The 22,344-nt window shown below is 38.0% G+C and overlaps 2 protein-coding genes across 3 annotated transcripts in view; one reads left to right on the top strand and one right to left on the bottom strand.

Moving 5' to 3' along the window:
* The window catches only part of clockb (clock circadian regulator b), a 60,282-nt gene extending 44,167 nt beyond the window's left edge, over nucleotides 1–16,115 (top strand). The window contains 10 exon segments of the mRNA XM_038292796.1: nucleotides 2,857–3,001; nucleotides 3,254–3,357; nucleotides 4,885–4,998; nucleotides 5,349–5,507; nucleotides 5,953–6,174; nucleotides 9,350–9,537; nucleotides 9,617–9,650; nucleotides 9,652–9,750; nucleotides 10,391–10,522; nucleotides 11,407–16,115. Coding sequence (XP_038148724.1) covers nucleotides 2,857–3,001; nucleotides 3,254–3,357; nucleotides 4,885–4,998; nucleotides 5,349–5,507; nucleotides 5,953–6,174; nucleotides 9,350–9,537; nucleotides 9,617–9,650; nucleotides 9,652–9,750; nucleotides 10,391–10,522; nucleotides 11,407–11,781 — 1,572 coding nt within the window. The 3' untranslated portion in view covers nucleotides 11,782–16,115.
* A 2,351-nt stretch (nucleotides 16,116–18,466) lies between these two features.
* Nucleotides 18,467–22,344, bottom strand: part of kitb (KIT proto-oncogene, receptor tyrosine kinase b) — a 34,319-nt gene continuing 30,441 nt past the window's right edge. For both annotated transcript variants that reach the window (XM_038292795.1, XM_038292794.1), the window contains exons 19-21: nucleotides 22,226–22,325; nucleotides 20,816–20,921; nucleotides 18,467–20,707 (exon numbers count right to left, since the gene is read on the bottom strand). In XM_038292795.1, the coding sequence (XP_038148723.1) occupies nucleotides 20,564–20,707; nucleotides 20,816–20,921; nucleotides 22,226–22,325 (350 nt within the window). In that variant the 3' untranslated portion in view covers nucleotides 18,467–20,563. The remainder of the gene's footprint in view (nucleotides 20,708–20,815; nucleotides 20,922–22,225; nucleotides 22,326–22,344) is intronic.

A 22,344-nucleotide genomic window follows, 5' to 3' on the forward strand; every position in this document is an offset into this window, starting at 1 on the left:
ACTTTTAAGAGGAAGGATTGAAAAAATGTACATGTTATTAATTAGCTGGTTAATTGGAGTTCTGTCTGGATGAAATGGTCTGAATGGTCCTTGAACGGATTAACTTTGTGTGAATGACACCATAAATTATTACTTTTTTTTTTTTTACTAGTATTAAAACATCAAAGCTATGAAGCCTGATATAATCTCATGCTTTCTCTTTTCACAGAGTTACATTTTACTAAATTATGTCATCACAAAATTTGCATATTATAGGTAAATCAACATTAGCAAGGCACCTGCCTCTGGCTGTTGCACTCATTTAAAGTTATAAAAAGGTATATTTCCATTGTAAACTTTAAGCTTAATTAGAGGCTGTGTCGAAAGCTGTTTTAGAGGAAGCCCAGATGTCATTCTAAGGGCCGTTATGGTCAGAAAAAATCAGCACGGCCTGATTTTCAGAGTAATTGTGACTTTTTTAACGCTTTAATATGCTGGTGAGAACCCTGCAGGTACCCATGTTTTACTTCTGTGGGCAGAGGAACAGTCAGATTTCTTCCTCTATCATTCAGTTAGTGGGTTTTATCATATGAAAGGGATTCCAAGTAAACTAAAATACACAATGAAGTTATACTTAAAATTGCTTAAGTCTATCAGATCTGCTCTCATTGCAGAAGGTTCGCTATGAATCTTTAAGCCTCACCTTCTAACGCAGCAGGCCAAACAGATGGTTGCCCAATCATTCCTGTTGATTCTTCTTTGCTGATGATAGGCAGCTTCTATTAGCAGTTGTTGAACTGGTCATAGAAACTTGGAATTCATATATAATATTAAAAAAATAGGATTCTGGGAGGATTGAAGGTTAAAAACAGTTCTTATCAATTCTCGATTCTCGTTGTCAGTTGAGCGTGCAGTGAGACCGATGTGCAGCAATTAAACTCGCAACCCATCCATGAAAGTCTGTCTGCCGTTGGTTAAACACTGGAAAAACTCTGCTCCACAACCTGAGCTCTATTGCTTCAGTGCTTTTAGTGCATCCCTACATCTAACTGTTCGGTAGCTGTGGTTAAGATGCTTTAGATCAGGGTTTTGAAACCTGTGGCTCCTGGGCTGATGAAGAACCAACTAAAGGTTTTAGATATGGGACGATAACCTCCACCCATGTTGGAAAGTTCTATTAGGTTTTAAAAAACATTTCTGAGCAGAATTAGAGGCGTTTCCTGGACCCAGGAACACTGGGGGCTGAGCCCACACACTATTGGGGGAATCTCGGGGAGTTTTATCTGGGTAAAATGGCTTTTTTTTTTTATAATAGATCAACAGATTGTTAAAAACACTTTGGAAATGAATCGTTTTCCCTTTTGGATGAAACAAAGAGCAGGGATGATTTTGAATTCTTGCTGGGACTAAAAAGTAACTGGTTTATATTGTTTTCTTCAACCTTGCAGGCATCTTTGAAAATATATACCAGTATAATCTAAATATTACAGCTAAGTTAGACTTTATTTTTGATTTCTTGCCTCTAGCTTCTCCATTTTGATTATTCGAGTTAAAGAATAAATAATAAAGTAAATATTTAATGCTGACTAATCTAGATTTTTTTCCCCCTTTTACTGAGGCTGATGCAGCACCTAAAGAGGCCGTTCTTTAAAGAAAGATCTAAAAAAAGATTAGTACTTGGTAACAAAAACTAAAATGATTACATTAGTTTCACCCAGTACACCCACTTAATCGTTTCGTTGTTTTAAAAATTGCCTTATCATGTCATGAAAATCCTGAACTTATTTTTAAAAGAATAATTTTTATGAAAATACAAGAGAACAACTTTCTAATTCGATGGATAGAAAAAGAGGATTAAAGAGAGAAATATTCCAAGGTCTATGTGTCTTTTTCATGTGGGTCTTTATATACAAATAAATAGTATAAGAATGAAATATTGATTTTGAATATAATATGGGGATTTCCTTGGGAGAAATGAAATAAAGTTTTAAATCAACTCTCATGAAATGGAAGAAATACAATCCTCAAAATTAGACTAAATATGCTGTGGTTGCTGTTTTTCGGCCACATGTCGTTTAAGTAGTGAGAGCAGTGAGCTGCTGAGTGAAGCTCGAGTGCAGAGACGGAGCTAAGCAGATAGCAGAGTTTGACTGCACCACACACCTATTGGAAAGCACGTGTGAAGGTTAACACTATGATCAGATCGGCAACTTTGGGCTAAATTTGGTATCACAAAACAGCAGGTACTGCGTGTCACCCAATCTTATCATTTTTTTTTTATTGTTCGTTAATTACTTTTTTCTTGAGTGAAACCCTGAAAGACCAGAGCATTGGTGAGATTTATTCTAGGCTAGAGCTGAAAAAGGCCTTGGCCAGGGGCTGAATTTTTCCAATAGGACAACATTGAAACAACCAATAATGCTTTTAAAGCCTTTTTTTTTTTTTTACTCATTGTTCTGGAAATGTTTTTCTTTATAACACAAAAGAAACGGCATCAGATTTCCTGTAGCAGATATTTAACAAAAACAATAAGTTGTGTTTTGTCTAAAGCGTGTGTAAGGATTGCAGCGCTGTACCACGTTGGTTTGGGTGGAGTTGTAGCAAAATGGCTCTTTGGATTTCAGAGGATGGAGAATCTTGCTGTAGAATGTACCTTTGTCTAACATGAAAAAAATGTGAGGATTTTGGAAAATAGCATTTTGAAAGAATCTATGCAGTAAAAACGAACAGCTGTTTTTCAACATGCATTCAAACAAATCAGATTTGTGTTTTGCTTGTTTGTCACTAATTTTATCTTCTATTTTGTGTTTTATGTTCACATCCACCAAAAGCTATTTGTATTTGCTCATTTTTGGGGTTGTTTCTGTAAATCTGCAGAGTCAGGACTCTGGCTCGGAGTCACAGCTGAACACGTCCAGCTTGAAGGAAGCCCTGGAACGGTTTGACCAGAGCCGAACGCCGTCAACGTCCTCGCGAAGCTCCCGGAAGTCCTCGTCTCATGTCTCGGACATCACTTGCACGTGTAAGATTTATCTGGTCACAGTTACAAAACTTTTTTTATGTTTTAACAAGTTAGATAATCAATGGACAACATGAAAAATAGCCAATTACTTTAAAATAATTGGTTCATTTACAGTGACATTTATTAATATTAATTGTCCCTGTCAAATAAGTCAAACTGAATTCAGAAAATAATCTGTAACAATTTTACTTTAAGTATAAAAAGGATGGCAAGTGATTATTTGGAGGGTCACCAGTAATTCTGTCTCCATAGCAACAGCTCCAAAGCTACACATGGACATGGCCACGCCTCCTCGGCAGTCCCTGGCCTCCAACGTGGAGATGACATCTCAGACACGCTCGTCCATCAGCAGCCAGGTTTGAAAAGATTGTTAAAATAATGACCTGTAATTCTGTTGGATGTTTTTTTTTATCAACATTTTTACCACAATATTTAAACACTTGTCTAAAACTTCAAAAACAGTCTCTGCTAGTGTTTTAAAGTGAGGGGAGGACATGGATCATATTACTAATGAGAGTAAAAGGTTCTTCCAATTTAAAAAGAAAAGACTGAATTCTATGTTTTGAAACTGAGATGTGATCAGGTTTTTCTGCTCTAAACGTATGAACAATTTATAGATAAATCTACTTGTGAAAGTAAAGCTGTTGTTCTATCAGCTAGTTTTCTTATAGGAACAATTGAGGGTTATAAAACCCATCTTTTGTTGTTTTTGTGTTCATCTCCAGCAGATTGTGTTTTTCTATATTTTCTTTACCTTGGTAGATATTTGTTGTGTCCTTACAGATGTTGTTTTTCAGTCAGTTCACTTTGAATAACTGTGAAGCACTTTGTTCAACATTTTATATATGAATGTGCTAATTTGACACTGTTAGGACCTACTTGTTAAAATGTCATAGGTACGTATTGGACAAAGTAAACTAGTTTCAGCTCAGTTTGTATATTTTTTGCAAATTCTCAACCAATCGTCTCTCCATGCTATAAAAATGAACATGTAAATCTAGTCTTTCTAGCAGATTCAAAGCCATTTGTATGCCGTCCTATCTGCAGAGGCGTAGCCAGAAATTTTTTTTATAAGTGTGGCCAGGCAATAACCAATGTACGATGAGGGGTGGCCGAAAGTGGATAAGCACCAGGACCTCAGGGTTAAGCTACACTGTTCCAAGAAGAAAATAATTAGCACAACATCAATATTTTTTAAATGAAGACAAACTATCGTTTCCTACAGCCTTTGGTACCAAATAGACGCATATATAGTGGATACAATTCTCTCAGTTTTAAGTTCTGGGGCAAGCATCTTTCCCATTGTCATTACTTAATTTGATCAATAATCATTCTGCAAAAAAATTATTTTTACAAGTAAAAATATCTACATAAATTGATAATTTAATATGTTTTTATTAAAATAGTTATTATATCTATTATTTCACTGAAGACTCCTAGATGACTTGCAGAGACACAATTTTCTCTTTACCCCATATACACAAAATCTAGTTCTGAAAAGAGCATGAATTATGTACTGATCTTTAATTTCAGTTTAATTATGTGCTTAATTAACAACAGTGTCTCTGTTTTCATGTAAATGTTAATATATGAAAAATTAAAATGGTTTGAATATTCCACTTGAGAGTTCTACTGTTGCCACTGTCTGTATTAGGGTGAAAAGGTAGTGGAGGTGGCCACAGGGGTGGCCAATGATTGATTTAAGGTGGCCATGGCCCCCCTCTAGCTCCGCCCCTGCCTATCTGATCCTTGTTATGAAGCTAAAGTTGTATTTATGTGTCAGATTAAAGACCTAGTATTCTACCAAATGAAGCCCAGGTGATATCTTTGAATAACCAGATCAATTAAAACACATTTCTTACCAGTGTTTTTTGTATTTGCAGTCTATGAGTTCTCAGACCACAGGGCAGAGTTTAAATCCTGGTCTGATCACACAGCATCAACAGCAGCAGCAGCAGCAACAGCAAGAGCAGCAGCAACATCAGACAAATTTACAGGTAAGAATTGCTGTGCTATAACCGTGATATGATTCCCACCTTCCTCAGTGGAGAGATCTGCAGTAACCTAGAAACACCAGCGGGGCGCTAAATACCCATGCAATGTTTCACTGGCAGACTTGCATTGGCGTAATAAAATGAACTGACGCTACATTATCTAGTTACACATTTATGAAATATAAAAAGATTATAAAATTTTCTTGGGATGCAGAGATGAAGGAAAAGCAGATAAAGATTGTAAGAAAGGAAACTTCCAGAAAGAGAATTAACAAACTAATATACTAAAGGACTTGTCTTGTTCCGTTGATACAGGAGTGTACTATTATTCTATTTTCTGTTGCCTTCTCAAGCCGGTGATGGAGTTCTCAGCACAGGTGAATGCCATGCAGCACCTGAAGGATCAGCTGGAGCAGAGAACCCGAATGATCCAGGCCAACATCCAGCGGCAGCAGGAGGAGCTGAGGCACATCCAGGACCAGCTGCAGAGAGTCCAGGGACAGGGCATACAGGTGGGCTCTGAACTATTCCTCATTCTACAGCATCAACATTAAGTCTATTAACGTATAATTATTCATGATGTCTGTACATGTCTGTTGTAACACCAGAATTTCCAAATTGTGGGACAATTTTGGGATCTTCTATTCTATGTATTTAGGACTTGACAGAGTAATGTTAGACAGTAGCTGTGTGGTATCATGCACATTAGTTTCCAAATTGCAAAAAAAGCCTTTGAAAACGAGGGAAATTTAATCTCTACCTCTGTTCTTTTTTAGAGCAGGAGATTGCTTTGTTTTTACCTAACTTGGATGAAAGACATATTTTTGACTGATGGGGTTCATAACATTTTCCCCTGTTTGTAAATCCTGTTTGATTAAACCACCAAAATAGCACAGTCATGAAAAATCTATTTTTTTTCTTCCACCGCTTTGTTCTAACATTCAATATCTCCATTAGATGTTGCTGCAACAGCAGCAACAGCAGGGTGGAGCGATGAACGTACAGCTCCCACAGGGGGGGTCGGTCCAGCAAGCAGCTACTTTGACTGGTCAGGTCCAGCAACCCTCAGTTAATCTCCTTCATTCTGGATCTCAGCAGCTCACCATTCAGCAGCAAGCTCCTCCTCCTCCTCCTCCTACTCAGCAGAGCTTACAGCAGCAGACCAACACACTCACACAGGTGGGTCATACAGACACACACTCCTGATAAAAGCCTGTTCAGATTAAAATATATCAGTTTTCTCTCTGATTCAAAGGGAATCATTTTTCCACAGTTTGTTACATTAGAACTGTTCAGTCTTTTAGTGGATCTGGAGAAGACAGATGAAGTCTGATGAAGAGGGGGTTTAGTGTTGTCCATAATGTTCAGAGATGGCAAAAGTACTGACTTTCCGTACTTGAGTAAAAGTACAGATACTTGTGTTAAAAAATACTAAAAGTGAAAGTGGAAGTACTGATTAAACTTCTTTACTCAAGTAAAAGTAACAAAGTACAGCCTTGTAAATTTACTTAAAGTGTAAAAGTAAAAGTAGAAACCACTTTTTTCATGCTGTTGCCTACATTTTAAATGGATGTCTGCCAATAGGACTAGATCTCCGTTGTGTTCATTTTCAATCATCTCGTCGTCCATACTACTATGCTAACGCCACCGCCACCAAGCTGCAATGATTTGCCGCCAATGAATACCGCCGAATCTGTCGATTCATCTTGTAGTGGTGCGTCAAATGCAACGTAGATTCCCATCCAATTAGATTGAATTTGGTATTGATGACGTGAAAAATAATAACGGTAACTCCATTGAAATGATTCAAAACTAAAGTAACGAGCCAATTTTTTTAAATGTAAGGAGTAGAAAGTACAGATATTTGTGTAAAAATGTAAGGAGTAGAAGTAAAAAGTCGCCATAAAAATAAGTAGTAAAGTAAAGTAAAAATATCAGAAAAATCTACTTGAGTACAGTAACAAAGTATTTGTACTTCGTTACTTCCCATCTCTGATAATGTTCTTCATTTTATTAAGGATTATTCTTTGTTAAAGGGGTTCTAGAGAAGTTCTTTTTTTTATTATTATTTTCAGTTGACCTGCAGCTCCTGTAGAGTTAACATGGGCTACAGCTGCTTTTGATACAGGTTGATGATATACATACACAAGGTAGTTTCTAATAATGCATTTAGGAGAAAACGGGATAATTTGCTGGAGGCAGATGTGATAAAACTTTGTAGAATGGAGAGTTTTTTTTGGTTTTATTTTTACAATGTTCCTTAACAAACCTCAGAGGCTCTCACAGAGCAGAAGGATTTTATTTCCCAGCCTCTACATAAAAAGCAGCATTACTTTGGCCTTTTTAGAAATTACAAACAAAATACACAGATTTTTGTCCAAAAAAAATCTGTGGTGACAAATTGTGGAAAAGTTGTTGTTAAGTTTTCCAAGGTGCTGTTGATGATATACAGGTGCTGGTCATAAAATTAGAATATCATGAAAAAGTAGATTGATTTCAGTAATTCCATTTAAAAAGTGAAACTTGTATATTATATTCATACATTACATACAAACTCATATATTTCAGATGTTTATTTTGTTTTATTTTGATGATTACAAATGACAACAAATGAAAATCCCAAATTCATCATATCAGAAAATTAGAATATTACTGAAGACCAATAAAAACAAAGGATTTATAGAAATGTTGGCCAACTGAAAAGTATGAACATGAAAAGTATGAGCATGTACAGCACTCAGTATTTAGTTGGGCCTCCTTTGGCCTGTATTACTGCAGCAATGCGGCGTGGCATGGAGTCGATCAGTCTGTGGCACTGCTCAGGTGTTATGATAGCCCAGGTTGCTCTAATAGTGGCTTTTAGCTCTTCTGAATTGTTGGGTCTGGTGTATTGCATCTTCTTCTTCACAATACCCCATAGATTTTCTATGGGGTTAAGGTCAGGAGAGTTTGCTGGCCAATTAAGAACAGGGATACCATGGTCCTTCAACCAGGTACTGGTAGCTTTGGCACTGTGTGCAGGTGCCAAGTCCTGTTGGAAAATGAAATCTGCATCTCCAAAAAGTTGGTCAGCTGCAGGAAGCATGAAGTGCTCTAAAACTTCCTGGTATGTGGCTGCGTTGACCCTGGACCTCAGAAAACACAATGGACCAACACCAGCAGATGACATGGCACCCCAAACCATCACTGACTGTGGAAACTTTACACTGGACTTCAAGCAACGTGGATGAAGTGCCTCTCTTCTTTTCCTCCAGACTCTGGGACCTTGATTTCCAAAGGAAATGCAAAATTTACTTTCATCAGAGAACATGACTTTGGACCACTCACCAGCAGTCCAGTCCTGTTTCTCTTTAGCCCAGGCAAGACGCTTCTGACGCTGTCTGTGGTTCAAGAGTGGCTTGACACAAGGAATGCGACAGCAGAAACCCATGTCTTTCATACGTCTGTGTGTGGTGGTTCTTGAAGCACTCACTCCAGCTGCAGTCCACTCTTTGTGAATCTCCCCCACATTTTTGAAGGGGTTTTGTTTCACAATCCTCTCCAGGGTGCGGTTATCTCTCTTGCTTGTACACTTTTTTCGACCACATCTTTTCCTTCCCTTCGCCTCTCTATTAATGTGCTTGGACACTGAGCTCTGTGAACAGCCAGCCTCTTTAGCGATGACCTTTTGTGTCTTGCCCTCCTTGTGCAAGGTGTCGATGGTCGTCTTTTGGACAACTGTCAAGTCAGCAGTCTTCCCCATGATTGTGTAGCCTATAGAACTAGACTGAAAGACCATTTAAAGGCTTTTGCAGGTGGTTTGAGTTAATTAGCTGATTAGAGTGTGGCACCAGGGGCCATCAATTTTGAACCTTTTCACAATATTCTAATTTTCTGATATGATGAATTTGAGATTTTCATTTGTTGTCATTTGTAATCATCAAAATTAAACAAAATAAACATCTGAAATATATGAGTTTGTATGTAATGTATGAATATAATATACAAGTTTCACTTTTTAAATGGAATTACTGAAATCAATCTACTTTTTCATGATATTCTAATTTTATGACCAGCACCTGTAAATTGAATCATGTTGTTTGGGGAAAATGTCTGTGGATAAATTTCATGGATTTATAGGCGGTAATACTTTGTCTCACATATTTATCTTAAAATTATTTTATTTATGTTTTACTCATTGCAAAGCATTGATGTTTTGCACCTGTTTTTTATTATATTTTATATTATTCAGTATATAATTTATATAGAAGATGCATCTAAAGAGTGTTGCAATATTGGACCAATAATATTTTAAGACAAATCTTCTGTAAGTTGAAAAAACCTGTCCAACTTTGTTGCTCTCTTGAACATCCAGCGTCAGCCACAGCAAGCTGCTCAGACCCAGCCTCAGGCCCAGGGATCCGTTTCTGCTCCGCTGTACAACACCATGATGATTTCTCAGCCAGGACAGCCAAACGTGCTGCAGATCAGCACCAGCCTCCCTCAGAACAACACGCAGCAGGGCACTGCTGTAGCTACCTTCACACAGGACCGGCAGATCCGGTAAGCAGAGAAGAAAATTTAGGGACTCATGTTTTTAATAATGGTTACAAATGTCCAAATAATTTTCTTTCTTCCCCAGATTCCCAGCAGGGCAGCAGCTAGTAACCAAGCTTTGTGACAACTCCCATGCATGCATGTGGTGCTGTGATGGTGCCCACCTCTATGTTTATGGGGCAGGTTGTTACAGCCTACAACCCCTTTGGCGGCCAGCAGGTAAATAAACATCCATATGAGGTAGATGATCCCGTATCTGCCCTGTGATTTATGAACAGACAAATCTGTCTGAACACCTCTAAAAAATATATGTAAAATAACTTAAAACTAAGTAATCTTTTATTATAATCGATTTCACAACCTTGTTTTAGTATTATGTGAATTGGCATTAGTTATGATGCTAACCATCTGAGTTATATTATCGCTTTTATGTTGCTTTTTTACTCCCTTTTCTACTGCTGTTCCACATATAAATATACAGAAATTATAATTTGTTTTACTTTTAAGCCATACAATTACACTACTAATCATAACTGTTGTATTAAAGTCGTCATTTCAGTAATAATTAATGTTTATTTATAATGGCAGTATTTTTGTTTTGGGGGCTTTGACAGTGTGGTGACATCAAAACATACTTTCAGTTTGATCTATATCACAAGAAAATCTCCAGACTAATATGTTCAGTGCATATCACCAGTACCTGTCAGTTTCATTGTTGAGTAATGTGTTGATGAAGCTGTGCATCTAGTCTGAATCTCTCATTCACAGGAGCAATAAGCCCGTTAAGGTAAAGTATTTGGAAAAGCAGGAATGTCCCTTACTTTATTCTAACTGTATTTTTTTTTATGTTTCACCTCAGCAGGGGGGGCAGACCCAGACCCTGACTCTACAACCGGCCCAATCTACTCAGTGTCAGCCTGACAGCCAAAACCAAGCAGCTGTAGTGGCACAAAACAGCCAGCAGGGGCAGCAGCAACAGCAGTTCCTGCAGGTAACAGAGGAGGGCAGAGTGAGCCCATTTAAAGACATCATGCTGTCTGTGTGTATTTCCTGTCATATGTTGGCTGTACATATGCCTCCTTCTGAAAAACAAAGATTTATTTTTCAGGTTTTTTTTGACTCTTTGGAAACAGTTTTTTTGTATAAACAATATACAAAAAATGGTTAGAATGTGTAATTGACGCGTGACCTTTGTTTTTTCTGAATTATCTGAATGGAATCTGTAGAACTGACCTTGCCCAACCTTAAAGTCAAAAGTTTTCTATCCAAATGATATGAATGATCCTGGTATCTCTGCAATCACATGGATCTTAATGTAATAATATGGTTCAGCTGGTATATTGGCAGCGGTGGTTGAAAAACGTACTGGAGAAAATGAAAGGTCAACCATGTTAAAGGTCTGAGACAGAAATCATGCGTATTCTGTGAGTGCAAAACTGGCCTAATTGGCTTATTCTATGGGTTTGAAGGGGAGTGTTGGCCTAGTGGTTAGAGCAGTGCACTTGTGCTCTGAGAATGTTGCAAGTACCCTGTTCGATCCCCACAGCCTGCACTCTGGAATCCCAAGCAAAACCTCAACCCCACACTGCTCCCTGGGAGCCACACAATGGCTGCCCACTGCTCTCCAAGGGGATGGGTTAAATGCAGAGGTTCATTTCTCCAGTGTGAGTTTAATAAAGTTCAGTTATTATTATGTGTTATAGAGCACACACTTCAGTTAGCAATAAAAACTGGATTAGACCTACCTGATATAACCAAAACGGTTGCTGCAGCAAAATGTATTGCTTATTGGAGTTTCAGCAACAAGATATGATGATGATGATGAGCTACTAAGTATTTTGACTTTCTAAAAAAAAAATGTCTTTTTACTGCTAGGGCACTCGTCTCCTTCACAATAATCAGTCTACCCAGCTGATTCTGCAGGCAGCGTTTCCTCTCCAGCAGCAGGGCGCTTTCACCCAGGCAACTCTTCAACAGCAACAACAGCAGCAACATCAGCAGCAGCAACAACATCAACAACAACAGCAACAACAACAGCAACAACAACAGCAGCAGCAGCAGCAGCAACAACATCAACAACAACAGCAACAACAACAACAGCAACAACAACAACAGCAGCAGCAGCAAAGGCAACAAAAGCAACAACAATCTCACCATCAGAGGCACCAGCAGCAGCTAAAACCACAGCCGCAGAAACCGCAGAAAGCCTCGTCGTCACACAGGACTGACAGTGTCAACCAGCAGCAATGACTCCTGGATGGAAGCTGTAGAAACTGCTGTGTCTGTGAAGGTCTCCTGGATGTCACAGACCTCACCTACCCTCCAAAAAAAGCGACAGCCTTCCCCTCCTTGATTAAAAAGCTATTATATCTAGGAGAGTAAAAGCTCTGAGTTCATAAGGAACTCAGAAATAGCCGTCACGGAAGCTTAAGGCCGGAGGAAGTTCAAGTCAAGAGGGAGCTCCAGTCTTCAGGGAGACTTTGAAAGAAAAAAAAAATAATACACCTTACGCCGACGATAATTGACTTTTTTTTGTGAAAGAGTCTCATAGTGGACTGACTGTGTACAGATTTACTGTATGATACAAAGAAAACCTGTAAATATCCAAGTATAGCCTAACAGAAAACAGAACTATAGTATTTTATATGACTGCATGAAAAGAATAACTGTGTAAGCTTTTTTTTAGTTGCTTTTGGAAACAGAATTTTTACTTTTTCGTGGTTTCTGGTTAAACACAGAGCAACGATGTGCTCTCTAAGACCCCCTCCCCTTTCTCTTAAAAAGAAGAAATATAGTCCAGAACAAGGCTTTAAAGTCTTTTGGTGTGTTTAAAAAAAATGAAAAGAAAAATAGGATGAATCGGGCTTGGGTGTTTTTTTTTTTGTTTTTCTTTTTGTAGAAGCTGCTTTTAAACACTGTCTCCAGGACAAAAATGGATCCTTTTACCTTTGTAATTACAGATTATGTTTGACAAGAAGCTAGAAGAAAAAAGATTACAGTCTAACTGAATTATTTGCAGGATGATTACTGTACGTATAACGGGTTTAGTGATTCCAAGTGCCAATTACATAGTGAATTTTTTTTAAATACGATATTCAAAGCCGTATATATAAATGAATATATTTTCCAAAAAAAGACATTACCCCTAATAACAAAATTCTTGCATTTGTATATAGTAGGAATTATTTTTTACCAGTCAAAGAGCCCTATGCGTGACACGGTATATCCTCAACCTCCTGACAACTTCAGCACTTAATGTGGTTGTGTAAAGAAATATCACTGTTACATCCTTTTTTTTTTTTTATTGTAATTTGTGGTGTGATTCCATGAGCTAATGTGCGTTTTTGATAATCCTCATCTGCATGGCTTGGAGCGAGCGCATCATGTAGTGGGCGTGTTTGTTGGGCCCTCCTGTCTTACGTTATTGAACTTAGTAAGGGTTTGAAGTTGTTGGATGGTACTTGTCCTCTCAGGAATGTGGAAAGTAGTTTCATTTTTGTTTTGTTTTTTTCTAAGCTTCTGCCTCAGTCTGGAACCAGACCAGGAAGGATTAGACATCGATGCGTCACAGACCAGAGGAACTAGTGTTATGAAGGGTGTGGCGTCTGAGGGGAACATTTGACCTGCTTTCCAAAGGCTTTTCCTTCAAAGATGCAGCATTCTAGGCATGGGCCGGTAGGAGTGTCTTACTTTAAAGTAAAACTACTATACTGTTTATCTCAAAACATTAAACAAAATAACAGCATAATTATTAGTTATTCATTTTAGCTAAAATCTTATATTCATAGTTTCTATTCATTCAGCGATAATTCCAATCCATGTTGGAGTCCTGAAATATTCCTCAGAAATTAAACTAAATAACCTCAGCCCAATTTCTGCTATAAAAATTACAGGATTTATAATCAATTCCTACCAAATAATTAGTTTCTATACCATCTTTTAAAAAAGTCCGGAATAGGGCTGAAACAATCAGATTAATATTATTTAAATTATAGTCAACTGATTTAGTTATCAATTAATTATTAACTGGAATGCAGAGGCTGTAACTCATGCCTTTAGCGGACAGAGTAATCCACTTAGAGCAGTAATTATATAAATAATGTAAATTAATATATAAACATTTAGCATTTAAGATAAAAAGAAAAACATTTAGTCTGTCAATATGCTCTATCCAGCACTCAAGTGGATAAGTTTAAGTTTCACCTGGTTTAGTTGCGTAAAAAAATCTAATTTAAGGAACTTTTGGCTAACTGGTTATTAATCAATTAATCACAAAAATAGTCGACAGGTTAATAGATTTTAAAAATAATAGTTAATTGCAGCTGTAGTCCGAAATAGGATTTCAGTATTAACAGGTCCAGATGGTAATGAAAAAATTTTGGGGAAAAAACAATATTTTCAGGCTATTGTCAAAATGTGTTATTGCTTTCCGTTTTTTTCCACCCTCCTTGTATTTTTCTTTTTCTTTTCCTGATTGTCTCCTTTCTTTATTTCATTTTAATATCCTTTAGTTTATTCCCTCTGTCCTTCCAGGAGCCCCTTCTGTCCTCTCCTGCCGTCCATCCCTTTTAGTCGGTGCATTTGACTTTTCCTCCTTTTCTTTCTTCTTTCCACTCTGTAGGCCGGGAGCTAAAAAAAAGTCTCAGACCCCCCCTCATCTATACCATTTGTCTATAAAGAATAAAGCTGAATATTTTAGTTTAAAAAAGGATTAACCTTTGTTTCAAAGTAAACTGTTTTGCACAAAGAACAGTATACAGTTTTCTCCTATAAATGATAATTTATGGTTTTATTTATATATGATAAATAAGGTACTAGGACAAGCTTACCTGTTTTAATTAGTAAGGCTGTCTGCTCCAGTATTTAGCCTGCAGTTGCCTCTCTTCTTAAAAAATGCTGCTAAAAGTTTCCAAACGGTTTCTTTACTTGTATTTGGTTTTATTAATTCAACTGTGGTGAGGAGCAACTCGCCAGAGCTCAAAACGTCTCCGGATACCTTTAAACCGCAAACGGCCCATGCCTAAAATGAAGGAGAAAAGTGGTTAAGAAATGCATTTTTATAATTACAACAGGAAAAACAAACAAACCCTGATTTCATATGTATTCCAAACACCTCCAAATCTGATTTAAAATGTAATGGTCTGCTTTGCCATCAGTGTTTCATCCTTCCTTCTCTTGATAGGCCTCAGAAATCTTCATGCAGTCCTCTTCACTTCTATCTCAAGTCCCTAATGGCAGTTGAAACCAGAACTGGGCCCGGGTCCATGCATAAAGACTGTAACGGATGTTTGGCTCAGCCTGTGTGTACTACAGCGATAAGCCATATCAAACAGAAAAAAAAGCCTCGGAGCAGAGTGTGTAGTCGTTGGCAAAGGGGTGTTTAGAATGTGTTGTTTGCGTAGGAGAAGCTGGCGCGTGTTTGTTTGTGTGAATATAGCATCCTCGTTCCTTGAACCTACTTCTCGTATCAGTCGGGAGGGGTCGCAGTATTTGCTCCCCCCCCCCGGAGATAGCCAATCAGTTCTTGCGTTGCAGTATAAAGAAGTGATGTTTATCTTGAGAATCGTCTGTGTTGTTGGAGCCTGTTTGGAGACGGCTAAAACCTGCTGATGTGGGTCGTGTGAGAGAGACTTCGTATGTGTGATGACTTTCACTGTAGCCCAGTATATATTTTCATATAAAACATGCACAGCTGAAGAAGCATGCTGGTAAATAGGCAATGCACAGCACTGGTATTAGTGCAGATTTATTAAGATGCAAAACAAAAAAAAAGTCCATTAGATAATAAAAAATAAACAGAAATGGATCACTAGAAGAGAGCAGGTCTTCCAACCAGTGATAAAGAGCCTCTTTATAAACTATAGTGTGTGAATGTGTGTAGAGCTGAAAATGGATCTAGTTTGTGACACTGATACCCAGCCCAAAGAATGTAAAGGTGTTTTATAGAGACTAATGGATGTTGTAAATTTTTGATTCCGGAGAATTTTAGTCTAGCTTTGTTATGAAGGAAAAAGGAGGGGAATGAAAGAGAGCTCATCAATCACAAGTTTCCACCTAAATATTAGAAAAACAATCATTACTGTTTTTAAAGTTATTGTCAAACACCTCTGAATGTTTCACAATTACACCTTTTTTCGTTTAAGGATGACGTGTGTCTGACATCTAATCTGGGAGGTTTTAAAGAAAAAGCTATTGTGACTGAAGTCTTGGATAATTGATGGGCGATAGCGTTGATGAGAAAGCCACGCCCCCTTCCTCCCAGCCTTCCCACAGATACAGCTATCACCTTTTTTTCCCCCACACAACCGTTTAAGAGTGTAGTTCTAGTATAATACTGTACACAGACAAAACTAATAACACCAGTATTCAGTGTAAAATGGTGCTATGCTTCTACCTGTACTGTATGTATGTAAATCCTTACTTCTGCTCTTGAACTGTGCTCCTTTTATCTACCCCCCCAAAAGTCAAATGTAATAATAATCCATATTTTGACACAAAATGTTTGCAATTACTATATTCCCCTCTGTCCCATTTCAGTCAACATGAGAATAAAAAAAAAAAACAGTTGCAAATGTTAAACACAACCGGAACTCCAAAGAATTTCTTTTCTCTTTATGACTTACACCTCTTTTGATTTTTTTTTTACTTTACTAAACAGAATTGTTTGAAAAGGAAAACAAACATTTGCCCCCTAAAAGCTTCTTGTTTTTTGATTTTCTATAGACTTTAATCTTTCAGATCGTAAACCAAAGAAATAAATAAAAATGCAGTTTTTCATGCTTAAATATAAACTGAAAAAACTCAGTTGGCTAGAAGATTAAAAAGCAACAGATAATGTCCTGATCTAAAGAAAAAACTGTGAGAAACCACAATTAGATTAGAAAAAAAAGCTATTTATAAATCACCGTTTGGACCCTGGAAAACCACAGTAAAAAACCTAAGGAGTTACTGGTTTTTCCAAATTAGTTGAAAGGGTGCATCAGAAACAAATTTTGGAGGTCAGAACAACATCCAGATTTCCATAGGCCTTGGTTGCCATCATGAAGGTCAGCATTCCTGGTTCAATGAAAGCCAGAAACGACAGAAAGGCATGTCTCACATTTGCAGGGATTAAGCAAAAAAAAAAAAAAAATCCTGAGCCTGAACTTTTTTGACACAGGCAAGAAACTCCTACGGTATATATATATTTCTGTCTCCTTGAACCCCAGTCGGTCTCGGCAGATGGCCGTCACCCTTCTGCTGGATGTTTCTTCCTGTTAAAAGGGAGTTATTCCTCTCCACTGTCACTACAGTCATGCTTAGTGTGAGGGATTGCATCCAAGTCAATTAGTCGATGCAATCAACTGGTTTATATAAATATATATTTACAGATATTTATGCGCGTGTGTGTGTGTATTTTCTAGTAATGCCAGGGGGGTGTGGGGGCATGGGATCAGAGATTGCATGAATGATTGTAGACTAAATTTGACTTTTGAAAATCCACTACCAAAAACGGCCAGAAGATGGCGAAAGTGCACCTATATCTACCACTAGCAGGCGCCACATTTGTTTTGATATCCAGTTTCGCTGCAAAGCGTTCCTGGAAGCTCCTGGTTAACCTAACCTCCCTGCACCAGCTGCTAAAAGGCTTGCCATTTGGCCCTGTCTCCCCCAGCCATGGCCGGGCGCCATTTATTTTTGAGACCTTTATCTGTGGTCATGACATCTTCCCCAGAGTTCATGAACTGCATTGTGCCCACTCCATGCAATTCCGTTCTCTCTATCGTCCTTCTCTCCAAACACAACGTTTCATTTATTTATTTTGTGACTTTTTACACGTCTCTCCGTTAAATGGTGCCGTAAACGGCGCCGTTTACAACTTCAGCTCTGGCGACTTGAGCAAGAAATGAGAGGAGGAGGAACAAGCTTTCCTAAGACCCGCCCCCTTGTTCTGATTGGCTAATACTGTTAGTTTCAGAGCGCTCCTTTGCTACCATTGGCTGACAAATGCAAGAGGGATTTCGATTGTCTTTAATTTTTTTTATTATTTATTTACAATCAATTTATATTAGAGTGATTTTTTTTATCCCACGAGCAATCGATAAGAGCCGGAAATCCGGCCTGGGGCTGGAATACTTTAATCCTGGGGTGGGCTACTGGAGGGCCTGTATCCTGCAACTTTAAGATATGCCCTTGACTCAACACACCTGAATCAAGTAAATGGATAAAAGGACTTTAGAAAAATTTATTGCATACTTGGGAGGTAATTCAACCATATGGTTCTAGTGTGTTGGAGCAAGGATGAATCTAATGTTGCAGGAAACCGGCCCTCAAGGACTGGAGTTTCCCACTGCTGCTTTAATCCCTGCATTTGCCTTTAGGGAAAATATTTGGACCAATTAGGAAAAATGTGTGGTCTTCTTAAAGCATGAGGTACACCTGACAAAAATAAAAATATGCAGAATTTTAGATTTAGATCCCTCCTACCCTTCAAACATGGCGGTGGCAGTATAATGTTCAGGTACTGCTCCAGGGTGCAGACAACTGGTTGTAACTGATGAATCTGTAAACTCTGCTCTGCTAGGAAATCCTATGGGACATTGTCCAGACATCAGTCAGGGATCTTAATGAACGTTTATCAGATTTCATTCAGGACTTTAACTGCGCCACTCGAAAAAAATAATGTTTTACGCAGGGATTGCTGGTTTGCTTCAGATCGTCTTGCTGCATCAAGACACTCAAATGTGGCTGAAATAATTACATTCTGTCCAAGAGAGACATAATCATCTGTTAGATTAATATTGATTTCAGAAAGGGGTTTCCTCTTAATGAATCAAAGGATTTAAAAACAACATTTTGTACCTATGTTAAAGTCTGATGATCTAAAACAATTAAAAACATTGACTCGGTTTACCATGGACCAATACACTTTATCAAATCCCAAAGACAAGGAAAATACCAAAAGACGGACTGTGGGCTTTGTTCAACCATCACAGATGCTTTCTTTATTATCACAATTCAACCAACCGTATCAAAACTGCAATGATCTCAAAAAACAGAGTGCAGAGGAAATCTGCTTATTGCCTCAACACTAACAGTCAGGATAGAATACATTACGTTAAAAACCAAAAACAAAACTAAAGGCACATCTCTATTTTATTTACATTGCATACACATTTTACAACATAAAGCACACTAAATCCTCAGCCTTTACTCCTGAAATTAATTTTGGATATACATACAATAATTGAAGATTAGGTCACAGTATTTGAAGCTTTAACACATAGGCAGGAATCCGTGATGAACTTGTCAAAGTACTCGTATCCGTTGAACTTTATCACATTTTTGTTACTTTAGTGTCACTTTAGAGTATTTTATGTGAAAGACTAAGATGAAGAATCTGGAAAATGTTGCTGTTATAATTAGCCTTCTTTACACTTTTACTCCTAATTAAATACCAGCTACCTGCCAAATAGACCAACTTTTTGTAATTTAAGCTCAAAATAAATCTACGGTAGATGTTCTGTGAGGCTCGTAAGAGAATGTTAGCGAGAGACATTATGACGATCTAGGACTGTAGTAGGCAAGTCTAATCAAGATTTGGAGAAGGTTAAAGCAGGGTTAGGTTTAAAAAAAAAAAAGAAAAAACAGAATCCAGAGCTTTGATTTTGTCACAAAGTTCAGTTTCTATCCATTCTGAATACAGAATGGTATGACACAACTACAAACCCAGAAGAACAAAGATGGTCAAAAATGAGCGGCCAGGATAAGAGATTGCTCATTTAGAGAAGCGAACCAGAGCCCCATGATTGCTGCCAAGCAGGAGAAGTCTGGTATGATGAGACCTGACCGGAAAATTTCAGGCCTGTATGCAAAACTCTAGAAAACTATCCCTGCACATCATCCATCATCCATCACAAAGGTATGGTAGCATCATGCTGTGGAAAAGTTTTTTATTTCTTTATGTTAGTGGTTTGTTTAAGTTGACAGGCAGATGGCTTGGGGTAAAAACAGAGCAATCCTGGAGAAAAACAAAACTACGAGGCTCCAAAAGATCAAAATAGCTAGAGGACCAAGGTTTAATAAAATTTTTAATCTGAATGGATTTAAGTGTGTGAATAAAAAAACAAACTGAGAATGGAAAAAGATTTCAGTCTCTTGTCGAAACCAGAAAGGAGAAAGAGGAGGAAATGCACCATTTAAACCATGCTCTTTTAATTATATCTATAAAATTGCAATAAAGTTGATAAAAGTTTGTGTTTCTAACATGACCACAGCTGAAAGAAAGTTAAAGGACAAAGAATACTTTTGAAAGGCACTGCAACGTGTGGCTTACATGACTGTCATTGGGGATCACCGCCTAAACGCCAATGTTCTCCTCTAGGGCTCACTGGCTTCTCTCCAAGAACAACATCTGCCTTGTACAGAACAGGATCTGTATGCAAAGGCCTGGTGAAAAATAATCTCTCACAAATCCTGTGACAATAACTGGACTAAGGTTGGATATCTTGGCAAATATTTTTGTCTAGACGGCAACAAGAATTCTGAAACCACCTTAGTGATTTTCACTGATCCCACCACTAGAATATCTGCCTAAATCTACTGGTTCTGTACAAAGTGTAACAAATCTCTGACAAAAAAACATCACTTGTAGTCAGCAGTGCCCTATCTGTTCTTTAGTCTAACGTAATCACTCCTGTACTTTCAGTCACACATGTACTTTCAGTCAAAGTATCTTAAGATGTAATGTAAGGCTGAATGTGAGCCAAATGACCTCCCAGTGTTGCTGGGTGATGAAGTATCCAATGTTCTTTTAGTGCTGCAGTCTGCTTTTTATGGACATGCACCTGAAATAACTACAATGACAATCAATACACTGATAGGATGAGTAATTAGAGGCTTAGAGCCCACTGAAGGCTTATATATACACAGTAGGAGTGTATGTTTATGATGCAAGATGGCCGGTTTTAAGAATTAGTCTGCAGGTGTTCTGGATGTGGTGAAGTTTCTCTGGTGTTAGAAGTAGCAGTGAGTTTATATGTAGGTGTGTGTGTCAGATGTAGTCGAGGAAGACGTCGGCTGTGCTCTGCAGTAACGGCTGGGTGGGAGCGGTGGTGCTGCATGCAGAGCTAAGCCTCCGCGACGGCGCCCTCTGCTGCTCACCACCATTTGGAGCGTTGCTTAGCGTCAGGTACACCTGTGGGGTTTCACAGATTTGTAGGATTTTATATATATATTTTTTTTCAGGTTTAAAACTAATAATTATGTCAAGTCACAGCAGGGAAATCCGATCTTTGCTGCTTACGTTCTTGGTGTTCTCTGACAGCAGCAGTTCGGTTCTCTCCACCAGTTTTCTAAAGGAAGGTCTTTTCAGAGGGTCTTGGTTCCAGCAGGACAGCATCATGTCATACCTTCAAATGAGAGGCTGGGATTAGTTCATCACTTCTGGAACTGTACTGTTAGTACACATTCAAATTGATATAGGTAAGCAACAAAGGTATAATGTACCCTGCAAAAGTATTCACTTCCCTAAAGTATTTTCTTTCATTTTTTTGTTTGTTTGAGATATGAGACATTCCTTGAGTTTAAATCGATTGGACAGATTTGGATCCTGTGAAAATTGAGTTATTAAAAAACATCTCTACAAGATTGAACTATAAGAATAAAGGAATAAACTGTGAAAACCTTGATTTAGTAGAAGTGAAAATTGTCATGAAACATAAAAGGCCAACAAAAAACAGGAAAAGAAAATACTGATTTGCAGCAGTGAGGCGTTTTGTGTCCTGCTGTTGCCCAAATTACATTACAGCCATTAGCTTTATGTAACGTCTGCGCATCTGTCTGTTACGCTGCAGTCTCCTCATCCTTGTCTGTTTTCCTCTAAAAAGACTCATGTCATGCACAATCTCTGTGCTCTGCTTGCTTTTGCAAAAGCTGTTCTTATGCTACGCTTTTCTAAGATGTGTAGCACTTCGATCACTTGTCTAAAAACCTTTTTTTGCAGGTTTCACCATCATTTTTGTTTCAATCAACCTGGATGTGACTCTAGTACGTGAGTTGAGCCCAAAAGCATTCATACCTGTATGAGATCTAGATCAGAAACTTCTATTACACCAATATGTTGTTCTCTTGTTAGGAACAAAAAAGTAGTACTGACATTTTACTGTTAAGGGACCTTCTCTAACCAATGGACAGATCTTATCTGTCATTACAGCAATTAAACTGTCCTTATAATGGCTAAGCAGCTTTCTGTCTGTTTTCATGGTCAGGGTCTAGAGCTCTAAGTCTTTAAGGTGAAAGGCCTCCTTGCCATCATTGTAATCTTAAGCTCCCTTCATGGATTCTCTAACTAGTGTAAAGGATACATATAACCCTAAATCCATGAATGATTTTAGGTGTAACCTTAATTGATCTTTTCTTAAATCCTTGCCTTCCACAAGCTCCCTGGTGTAATATAACAATGAGCCATCATTGCACAAACAAAAACTCTAAATCCCTGCAATACACACTTGCAAAGGGATATTTAACAAAAAGTATATATATATATTAGTCTCCATGTATAATTACCCTTTAAAAAAAAATAAAAAATCACAAACTCAACCCACATCTCATTTCTGTATTTCCTTGGAATGAAGACAATAACCATTAATTTGCCTCTCGATGTGAATTACACCCACAGCTGTTCGTAAAGACCAACAAAAGAACTCCAACGTACATCTCGATGGGAGCAAACTCCGGCCTGCTCATCCTACGGCCGTCTTGAATCATCTTATAAAAGGCAGATCCCACCTGCATCCCTGGGTATGGGCTATTTCCTGCAACACACAGATCCAT

This window comes from Cyprinodon tularosa, unplaced genomic scaffold, assembly GCF_016077235.1.
Source record: "Cyprinodon tularosa strain WSP-4 unplaced genomic scaffold, ASM1607723v1 ctg318, whole genome shotgun sequence".
Lineage (NCBI taxonomy): Eukaryota > Metazoa > Chordata > Actinopteri > Cyprinodontiformes > Cyprinodontidae > Cyprinodon > Cyprinodon tularosa.